Source organism: Natrix helvetica, assembly GCF_964273705.1.
Source record: "Natrix helvetica genome assembly, chromosome: 1".
Taxonomy (NCBI): Eukaryota; Metazoa; Chordata; class Lepidosauria; order Squamata; family Natricidae; genus Natrix; species Natrix helvetica.
The window spans coordinates 108,004,195-108,015,688 of record NC_138548.1 but is presented as its reverse complement, the minus strand read 5'-3'; the positions used below and the strand labels follow the sequence as shown (position 1 = coordinate 108,015,688).

At 37.3% G+C, this 11,494-nt stretch overlaps 1 protein-coding gene across 3 annotated transcripts in view; it reads left to right on the top strand.

Moving 5' to 3' along the window:
• Nucleotides 1–846: 846 nt before the first annotated feature.
• Nucleotides 847–11,494, top strand: part of TSG101 (tumor susceptibility 101) — a 33,141-nt gene continuing 22,493 nt past the window's right edge. For all 3 annotated transcript variants that reach the window (XM_081955129.1, XM_081955128.1, XM_081955127.1), the window contains exons 1-5: nucleotides 847–1,029; nucleotides 3,525–3,609; nucleotides 4,964–5,029; nucleotides 9,756–9,919; nucleotides 10,376–10,502. In XM_081955129.1, the coding sequence (XP_081811255.1) occupies nucleotides 988–1,029; nucleotides 3,525–3,609; nucleotides 4,964–5,029; nucleotides 9,756–9,919; nucleotides 10,376–10,502 (484 nt within the window). In that variant the 5' untranslated portion in view covers nucleotides 847–987. The remainder of the gene's footprint in view (nucleotides 1,030–3,524; nucleotides 3,610–4,963; nucleotides 5,030–9,755; nucleotides 9,920–10,375; nucleotides 10,503–11,494) is intronic.

Below are 11,494 nucleotides of genomic sequence, written 5' to 3'. Positions count from 1 at the left end.
ATGTTGAGTTTGAAGCCAATTTTTGCACTCTCCTTTTTTCTCCTACAACCTTCTAAAATAAGTGTACAAGAGAGATTGGTCAAGTTGGGGGTACAGACTTTGTTTAGAGGGTTGAGCTCCCCCCCCCCCCAGCTGCCCTTGAATGCTGTTGAACCTTATCTCATCTCACCCAGGTGCAAACTGTGAATCTGAAAAGATTCCTGTGTATAGCACCGAGCAATAAAATTGCTAACTTAACTCTTCAAATATGAGTCTGGTTGTTTGCACCTGACAACAGGTCAAGAGAATAGGACTGTTGTCAATCAATCAGAATAAAATCTGGAAGGGACCTTGGAAGACCCTATACCAGTGTTTCCCAACCTTGGCAACTTGAAGATGTCCAGACTTCAACTCCCAGAATTCCCCAGCCATTGGGAGTTGAAGTCTGGACATCTTCAAGTTGCCAAGGTTGGGAAACACTGCTCTATCCCATTTGAGGCAAGTGATAGTCCAGCCTTTTCTTAAAAATCTCCAGCGACGAGGCACCTAAAGTCAAGCTGTTCCACTGCCTAAATTGTCCTCACTGTTAAGAAAATTCACCGAATAGTTCCCCCCCCCCCCAAATTGGGAGGATTAGAATCCGAACCTCTCTGCTCTTAGTGGCGTATCTTAGTGATTAATACACGCTCCATTTCTATCCAATTAACTACAACCCAGAAGAGACTGGGAAATCGGAATGCCCTCCCACCTCTCTATGATTTGTCTTCCTAGAGGGACTAAAGTGAAAACTCTATTATTATTTTTCCTCTGGTCGAGAGGAGGGGGGGGAAGAAAAACCAAACAAACAGTTAGCCGCCGGAAGTGACGTTTCGCAGCATCGCCGAGCGGAAACGGATCGCGGAGGTTGTCGGAAGCGGAGCTCCGAAAGGTTCTTGTTCGTTCGGGAGTTGAGAGGAGGGGGTGGAGGTCGTAGGAGGTAGCCCGACCGAGGGAGGGACCGCCGCCGCCATGGCCTTGTCCGAGAGTCAGCTGAAGAAAATGCTTACTAAGGTAAAGGCCCTGAAGCGTCCCTTCTCAAAGCAGCCTTTGAGTCGGCTCAGCCCTCTTTTGAAGGCCTCTCTCTGCCCGGTCTCTTTTTTGGGGGGGGACGATAGAGCAAAAATCCCCCCTTTTGGGGGGAAGAAAGACCCTTCCGAGGCGTTCGCGTTTCACTCCCCCCTCCTTATGAACTGGCGGTTTTTGCCGCTTCCTCACCAGAGATCCAACTTTTGTATCCACAAATAAACAGTGGCCAAAACTTTGAGCACCTGCCTATTCCAACGGCCAGCTCTAAGTTCAACACGAATAGCCTGAAGAAAAATATCGAAGTCAGTTTTCTCTCATCCCTGGGGACGCAGTAGGCTTATAATTACGGGAAATGTTCTAATCTCCAATGTCTGGAATGTCCAGTGAGCCCATCTAATTTATAAGTGGTCCATAATTTTTGAAAAACTCTGGCTCCTATTTGAAGAGCAATCTCCTGCAAGTCAGCTGTTAATCTTGAAATGAGACAGTTCTCCCAAAAACACAAGGCTTCTTTGGACTCTTCTAGTTCTCCACCCTTGCATCTCTGACTGATAAAATGGGCCTTAAAATAAAAACCAAATTTCTGCAGCCACTAGTGCTCTTCCCCGAGTAGTCCTTATTGGGAGAAAGTCTGAATGTTTCTTTCAAAACTTATTCTACAGGCCTGAAAAGAAAATAAGTGCTTCCTCTGTACATCATTACCCTCTTCTTAGTTCTCAGTCTTGTGGTATGGACTGTTGGAGACTACTTACCTCAGGAAAAAGAGAGATCAGCTGAATTTGGTGTCTGAAGTCTTGGAGCATTTTTCCCCATTAGATTGGATTAGGTTATAGGAAGTTTGGAGTCCTTCCTTTTATTTGAAAATGAATATACAAGACTATTTGGTAGTCTTGTATATTCTATTGGTTTTGTCTGCTATAAATTGTCTTTGCATTCAGGATAAATACTGGTCTTACTCTGTAACTCTTTGCTTGGTTTGCTTTTTCCAAGTTTTCAGTTAGCCTTCCCTTGTTGTGTTTTATTTCCTTCCCCCCCCCCCCCAACATTTTACAATTAGCCACTCCTTATTTTCTATATTTTTTAAAAATTAGCTGCATAGTAGCACTTAACTTAAAGAAATATAAGGAACTGGAAATAAGCTTTCTAAAGAAATTAATTTTTTCATGCATTTAAAAGATGATTTTGGTGCAAGAATCGCTGTTTTTAGATCTCTTACACTTCAATAAATATGCTTTTTAATATCTGAGGATTTCCTTCTTTTTGATTTTCTGCCTTTTATGTCCACTCTCTGTCACCTGGATGGAACCATATAAAAATCCTTATATGCCATTTCAGTATATATTGAGAAGGGCAAATGACAATACATGCGAATGTCATCATGTGAATGCTACAACTCAGTTGTATTAGATGTCAGAACATGAATGTTGTCATTTTGGCATCATCTTGATTTGATGTGGATAATGCATCATTTTGAAGGGTTGGTAGAGAACTGTATCTAATGTGACTATTACATATTGTATGTAGAAGATGTTTATCAACTTTTTATAAAGTTTGTGGATATTTTTCTAAACCATAAGGTAACTTATATGTGCATGTTTGCAAACACACTTATTTGTGGACCAAGCAGAATTAAATATGTTTAATTGATTTTAATGTTTGTTATCCCATAAACAGTGATATTGAGAAAACTGACAGTTTTACTAGGAAATGGTATTTATATCTTGCTATTTATCTCCACAGTCAGCTGATCTGTCCAATAATGATATGTATTGCACACATACATGTTTTTGAATGTGTCTCTGTGTGTATACTGTTTCTGATGTTATGGAAGTACAACTCTCCCTGTAGCAGGAGTTTTTCTTACTTTTATACTCACATTTTCTTTCTTACAAATCACCCAACTATCTAAAGCAATTATGAAGAATGCAGGAAAGGAATAATATAAGTTCAAGTGCTAGAAACCATTCTGTATGTGGAATGGCACCATTGGATAAAGCCCATATCCTTCCACCTTAAGGATTGGAAGTCTGTGGTCCTTCAGGTATCTCCAGATCCTTTTCCAGCACCGTACAGGAGTGAACAGTGATAAGGAGTACTGGGAATTCAGCAACTTCTGGACTATCCTAAGTACTTAACTCTTAATTTACTAAATCGTTATGTAATTGCAATGTGATTTTCCTAATGTTAATTCATTAGAAAAAGGCTTTACTTTTTGGACCTCCATATAAGGAATAGGGTCATTCTAATTTCACATTTGTATCATGAGATTATAACTGTCCCCAATTAATCATGCTTGCTTTGCAAATCCTGTTGATAATCCAAGAGAACAATTTCACAGGTTAAAATGTTTAAGATAAAGCACATTGTAATGATAGAACTTCATATGTCATAAACTGCAGTTGAAGATTCCAAACACTAGTAAGCTGATATATGGGTTTGCTGTTAGAAGTGTTTTAAAACATTATTTTTATTTTCTCTAGTACAAGTACAGAGACTTGGCTGTTCAGGAAACTGTCAATGTTACTGGCCAGTACAAAGATCTCAAACCTGTTATGGATAACTATGGTAAGTTGCTGTTTTCTGTATTTTGCAGTATGTTTTTTGTTAACATTTAATTATTATATAGTAGTAGTATAGCCAATTTATTGCATTGCAAGGAAATAGTTTTACTGAGCTATTCCTCATTAAACAACTAACCTGTTTAGTGACCACCCAAAGTTAAAGTTAGCCCTTGACACACAGCCACAATTGGAATTTGAAAATTTATTGTTGACGTCATGTAGTCATTAGGTGAGGAATCATGTGACTACACTCAATTTTATACCTGTTTTGCTGTTGTTATTAAATGAATCACTACAATCATTAAGAAGACAAGATTTACAACTTTTCTCATTAACTTTGCTTTTTGGAAGTCAGATGGAAAGGTGCAAATCACTATCATGTGACGTGGGACACTGCAGGTGCCAAGATCTGAATTGCTATCATGTGACTGACATCAAGATAATAGTGAGAAGAGTACTCCAAAGTCACTTTTTTCAGCACCATCGTAACTTTGAAACGAATGCTCATAGGTCAAGAACTAATTGTACAACAGCACTGAAAAAGTGATTTAAAACTGTTCCTCAAAACTATGACCCTAGCGGGATCCCCTAGTCACATGATCGCAATTTGCAAGCTTCACAGCTGTCTTCCCGTAAGTAAAGTCAGTGAGGAGCTACAATGAACTCACAAGTTGCAGTTACTTGATGATTCTCTTAATAATTGTGAATGATTCCCTTAAAAACCACAACATAACTTACATTGTAAGCCAGGTATAGTAACATGATGTTTTACTTAACTATTGTGTCACTTATAATGGAGTTGCCGGTTATAATTGTGGTTGTTAAGTGAGGACTACCTATACTGAGGAAGTGAAACAAGATTATGTGCTTGTCGCATAATTAAGGCATTTTAGTGAGTGATGTCAGGTCATGAAGCTAACACAATCTTGTTTTGCTTTCTAATATTAGAAGTACCGATAGTCATTATTTCTACTGGCAGAAGTAGTCACTCATTTGAGGAAGAAAATATTCAAGTAAGGTAGAAATAAATAATATATTCTTCATTTAGACCACATACTATTTTCACTCTATGTCTGTTTTGAAAATTTATATAATTAATTCATTTTTAAAAGAGTATAGTTTTCTTAAGTTGCAGTATCTGGCAAACAGCATTTGACATAGAACCTATAGTGAAGAAATCATAGCTATCTATAAATGACATGCCAAACACTTTATAGTGTACATAATTTATTTTCTTAGAAGATGTGTGCTTATTTCTGGTCAGAATGAAGTATTGATACTGAGTTGATGTGCTTACCTTTGTTAATGTGCTCCATGCCTGTGATCTGTATATTGAATAAACCAATGCTTCTTTTCAGTTTTTAATGATGGTTCATCAAGGGAATTGATGAGCCTTACAGGAACCATTCCTGTAAATTACAGAGGTATGTATGTATTTTGAACTGTTTGCATAGATTATTTGAAACCACTGTCTCTGTACAGGTAGTCTTCGCTTATGATCAGTTGCTTAGCAACTATTCAAAGTTATAATGGAACACCCCCCCCCCCCCCCAAAAAAAGGTATTATAATCCAGTTCGGGAGTTCTGATGACCACATGTGCATGTGTGCATTGCAATCACATGATCACATTTCAGTGCTAGGCAATTGACTACAGTCTTTTGCAACATACTGATTTTTGGCATTTTTGCAAGTTTGGCAAAAAAATGGCCATTGGCTGAAATGGGTTTTAATAACCATGATGTTCATTTAATGACCAGTGCAAAAAAGGTAGTAAAACCCTGCTTAACATCTGCCATGACTTATAGCTGTAATTCTGGACACAGTTATGGTCGTAAGTCGAGGACTACCATGAACTGTATTCTTCATTTTGCAACGTATTTAGTTTGCGTATTTCAGATACATTGCTTTAAATCAGTCAGAACAATGACAGCAAAACTAAAACACAGACTTATTGCAATCTAAAAATTGCCATCTCAAAGCAAAAGAATTTATCAAAAGAGTTTCCTATCTCTTCTCATGTGGTTGGGTGGCATTACTTTGGAACAGAATTGGCAAAATCCAGGTAGATACAAGCCTCTATAACAACTATTCAAAGCATTTGAATGAGATGGTTTGAATGCAAAGTAGCTACGCATGTGCATATCCAAAGAATCAGCTAGAAGGAGCTTCTCGTGCTGTTAAAAAGATGTGGCTGATGTGATTCAAAGACATATTATCTCACTTAGGGTGTGTCATTTAATGGGGTGAAAATTAATTTTTGCTATTTTTTTCAGTGAAGTTCTAAAAATAAGTAATTTTACACATTTAGCTTGGTATGGTAAATCCACGTCTGATCATATATCCCACAACAGTCCCTCGTAACCCAAATACTGTTAAAAATTTCTGAAAATTATACTTTGTGCTACAAAAATCAAAGCTTTTTCTGCATGAATCTTATCTAGCTAAGCAAAAAATAATCCATGCAATCATAAACTAACATCAGAAAGCAATTATCTGAGTTACAAAAATATTTAAACGAGTTTCATCAAGTCTTGTTTTGATTCGTTCTTCGACATCAGCTGCCAATTTGCTTCTTGGCCTCTGATATAACCCTTATGTTTCTCACTTGTATACATTCTGCTTGCTGCCTCTGTAGCCTGTTTCACACATCTCTCTATTGATCGGGCATGACAGGGCCACTGTGGTATTTGCTTTCGTTTATCAATGAACGTCTTTATTTCTGCTGTAGTCAGTTTGCACATCAAAGGTGGCTCAGGTACACCTTCAGACCAGTCAGTCAGCTCCAGCAAAGTGGATGCTCTGGCGTTGGTTAAAGGCGTTTTCCTTGCACATACAGAAAAATCGCCCAGCAAGTCATTGTCTGTACCCCTCAAGTCAATGCTCTTTTCCACACCACCTCTCCTCTCTTGAATGTCATCTGAACACAAGAATGTCTGTCTTATCATTTCACTGAAAGCATATCATGTTGAGCTCAAAATGATTAGCAAAACATCTACTACAGCCTTCTTTTGCGGGCTGGATCAACACATAACGCGGGCCTTGAATCCAGGAAAGTTTTACTTTAATGTTGAACCAGCAAGGATAGTACATACCAACGATGTATTCAACTATCATTCTTAAGTTTTGGAGAGTTTTGCCTTTAAAGCCATGTTTGAAACCCATATTCGACAAAGCCTATTTGCAGTTGTCAACCAGTGTAAATGGCTTACAGGACCAATTTCCAGAAGAGCCAGATCTGTGGGAAGTTCTCCTGTCCTTATTGCCTGTGTGATCTTATATCCATAAGCTTGATCAGTAGGGAGACCCTTTACAACACTGTCTCTCAATTGAAACTCTGGTGAATAAAGGATCAATGTCACATTCTGCTGCAGTGTTTTACCAAGTTGCAATTTTATCTGCCCATTTGTTGCTAGACAAGGTCATCCCATCCAATTTTGTGATTAAGTGTTGTAGGGGTAATACATTTGTGTGGAGTGCACATACCAACCAGATCAACTTCCAGTCAAGCTTGGCACCACCTTCACAGCCAATATTAACATTTGTAGAATCTCCTCCAATGGCCTTCAAGTCTCTGCCAGTTCCAATTAGGTTGCTCATATGAGTGAATGTTTCCAGTCTTGTTCTTTTTAAAGAACCATTACAGATTAGTTATCACACTCACAGGAAACAAGGCCAGTGGTATTAATACTCTCAGACAAAATAATATTTAACAAAAAGAGAAAGACAGCTGAACCTATCAGGTGAAACAAAATGTTAGAAAGTTATTATATTTATATAGTTATTTACCAAGCACTTCTAAATTATATTAAAGTAACCAAAATATCTTTACAATCCCCAAGGTCTGTCACAACTTTTGAGCACCCCTAATGTTTGGAAATTGAAAGTTGAAAAAATTTGACACACACTATATTCCATGCTCCCACGCATTATGAAGCATCTCATTTGAATGATTTGCATAACCTCTACATATCTATCTGTCATGATGCTCATAGATACCAATATAGTTAGCAATGCAATAGCATTAAAATAGTTTAAATGTGTTATACTTCATTTAGCACTAACATACAGTGGGGCAAAAAACTATTTAGTCAGCTACCAATTGTGCAAGTTCTCCCACTTAAAAAGATGAGAGAGGCCTGTAATTGGCATCATAGGTAGAGCTCAACTATGAGAGACAAAATGAGAAAACAAATCCAGATAATCACATTGGCTGATTTGTAAAGAATTTATTTGCAAATTATGGGGGAAAATAAGTATTTGGTCACCTACAAACAAGCAAGATTTCTGTCTCTCACAGACCTGTACCACCTTCTTTAAGAGGCTCCTCTGTCCTGCACTCATTATCTGTATCAATGGCACATGTTTGAACTTGTTATCAGTATAAAAGACACCTGTCCACAACCTCAAACAGTCACGCTCCAAACTCCACTATGGTGAAGACCAAAGAGCTGTCGAAGGACACCAGAAACAAAATTGTAGACCTGCACCGGCTGGGAAGACTGAATCTGCAATAGGCAAAAAAATTCCCTAATTGTTAGAATTCCCTAATTGTTTAAAATTGCTACTTTGATTCTTTGAAATTCCTTTTAAAAAGACATTTTGCGAAGCTTGCTATTTTAATTTTGGGGGGGGGGGTTGTTCCAAAATTCTTAGCAAACGTTCTGTACAAAAATAGCAATAGCAATAGCACTTAGACTTATATACTGCTTCACAGTGCTTTACAGCCCTCTCTAAGCAGTTTACAGGGTCAGCATATTGCCCCCAACAATCTGGGTCCTCATTTTACCCACTTCAGAAGGATGGAAGGCTGAGTCAACCTCAGCAAAATAGTGCTATTATTCTCAGTGCTTTTTAAAATCCTAATCCTATTTTAATTTTAAATTTTTATCTTTGATAGAAACATGATCAGTGTCGTATTGCTGATATTGCTGAATGCTTATTAGCTAATTTTGAGGGATGATGTTAATACTTATATATTACTAAAACTCACATGTCTGTTTGTAACCTTCAATCGGGCAAAACTATGCATCATAGGGCAACAGTTTTTGAACCAAGATATCTAACTTACAGAATTCCAGGACCAATTTATCCCATGAGAATGAAATTTGGAGGATTTGTTGCCAATTGAGTAAGAGGCGCTGCCTGGGTCAGGGTGGATGCAAGGAGGTACCTGTGGTATTGTGCAGGTTGGGGAGGGTGCATTTCTGCACGGGTCAGTCTGGGAGAGGTGCCATGCAGGTAGGGAAGATTGGGTTGAGATATCAGTATCAATATTTAACATTTTTTAAAATAATCTCTATCTCCCGGAAAATTCCCTTGCTTCAGATGACTGATCAGCAGAAAACAGGTGACAATATGGGCATTAAAAAATTAACCATATATAGTTCATAGAAATGGACCTCCCAAAAAGCTTCTGAGATATGTTGGCTGTACCTATCTGTTCCAGATTTGTATGACTTATCTCCAAAGTTAGCTATGTCATATGATGGTGCTGTGAATCAATTATAACAATACCAGTTTTCAGGGACATGTTTACCAAAGACATTAGGACCTAATCCTTTGATTCTCTACAAACAATCTGGTGCAAGTTCAATGTTTAAATAAAAGTCTACTCTTCCAGAATAGGTTGCATACTTATACCTAGTTTCCCAGAACTCCCAGCCATTCTCTGTATTGTGTGTAAATAACATTTTTCCCCTTCTCATTTTCATCCATTCGGAACTAGCTCCTCAAAAACGTTGGCTCTTCATCATCTGTCTGGAACAGATAATGGAAAGTGGGGAGGGTTGGGGAACACTTAAAATGTTTATTTTGGTTTCTGAGGGCTGAGGAGGATTCGAAGATTCAGTGTGATAAAATGCAAATAAATCCACCAGTATCAAAAGTAGACAAAATTGAGGAAGATTGTTATATGCAGTGTAACTAAGTATCCGATGCTTTGTATAATGGATCTGCTTTTCTAATGCCTTGTTTATTAATTACCAAAGCCCTGTTGTATGTGTTTATAAAAATAGTTCAGTTTTGTGTTTCAAGACCATTCCTATGCACTGAAATATACTATAGTAACAATTATGCCACCTCAGTATTTTATCACAGAACCATTTATTACCAACAAGGATATATAACATCATTTTTAAAAATCTCTTTAGCCAACATTTACAACATCCCAATATGCCTGTGGCTACTGGATACATACCCATTCAATCCACCGATCTGTTTTGTTAAGCCAACTAGTTCGATGACAATTAAAACGGGGAAGCATGTTGATGCAAATGGCAGGATATATCTTCCATATCTACATGAATGGAAACATGTAAGTATAATTTTAAGGTGTTTAAGCATTAATAATAAACTGTTTTGAGATATAAATATTGATTTCATTTATAATAGGAAAAGGAACTTGGACACATGGAGCTCTGTTGAATATAATATTAGCATCTTACAAAGTTTACATATTAATAATTTTGCAATGTTTCTTTTGGTGATATTAAGAATTGCAACTGAAATAACCATTGCTGTTGGCTGTAATTAGTATAATTCATTGAATTGGCAGTATCATGAAATTGGTATGTTATTTTTTCAGTTTTGACATTCAATTCTGTTAATTGAATGACAACTAAGGGGAGTGAAATCTTAACATGGAAGAAAAGGATAACCAGCTAATTTTCAGCAACCGATGAGATGATGAATCTGTCGGTACAGATAATGAGCAACCAAACTATTTTTGTAGAAGAAAAAAAGTAACTGTCTTCTCTGCTTTAACTTCCAGCCACAATCAGATTTAATAGGACTGATTCAAGTTATGATTGTGGTGTTTGGAGACGAACCTCCCGTCTTTTCTCGACCGACCATTTCAGCTTCCTATCCACCTTATCAAGCAACAGGGCCACCAAACAGTAAGCATCTTACATCCACTATAATATGTGAATAATCGTGGGCGCAAACATGTAATTTTGGGGTGTATTTCTGGAAGAGTCCAGCTATTATGACATTGTATTTGGGTTGTTACAAAATGACAGTAATTGCAAAAATTATTGGTCTAATTGGACAGTTTTGGTCTAATGGTTAAGGCACCAGATTAGAAACCAGGACAGTTCGTTCTAGTCCTCTCTTAGGCATGAAAGACAGCTGGTGGTTTGGGGCCAGTCACTCTGTCTCAGCCCTCACAGGGTTGTTATGAGGGAAATAGGAGTTACTTACAAAAATATCAAAGAAGGGATCAATAAATATTTGGTTTATTTATTATTCTGGTTGATTAGCCAGTTATTTAGATTGTTTTTGGCATTTTTATCCACATATCGAGTCCTTCCTAAGGGCCTGGAACAGGCATGTGTAGTGTCATGGTGTTAAAGGCAATTTCGCAGGATATAAGCTGCTCAAAGTAAAGCTGTTTTTGGCAATTGACTGATGGTGGTTTTGTCATTGCTAATGGTGTTCATGTGATGCTTACATGTATGCAATCTACAGTTAGAGTCACAGTGTCATAAGCCTGGTGGAAGCTTAATAATTTAAATCCAAATCAAGGGCCTAAGAATTATTAAAGTAGCATCTAAGAATATAGGCAGTTCCAAGCAAAATAGGGTTTTTTTTATATAGGATTTTAAAAATAGTTATTACTTTGAGTGGAAGAATATTGCTGATCATCCATAATAGGTTTCTGTCTTGTAATTGACAGTTGCCCAGTCCAGAACATAACTTTTTAAAAAAATGATAACCTATATGCTAAAAAGGAAAAAAAAACTTAATCTAAATTCACTTTTAAAAATCCCAAAGAAAGTAAAATAAAAAAGAAAATGGTGGGAGAGAAATATTAATAAAAATAGCAGGGTAGTAAGATTATATTATATTTTATGATAGTAATAAATTGTGTATTGGCCTTTTCCAATAC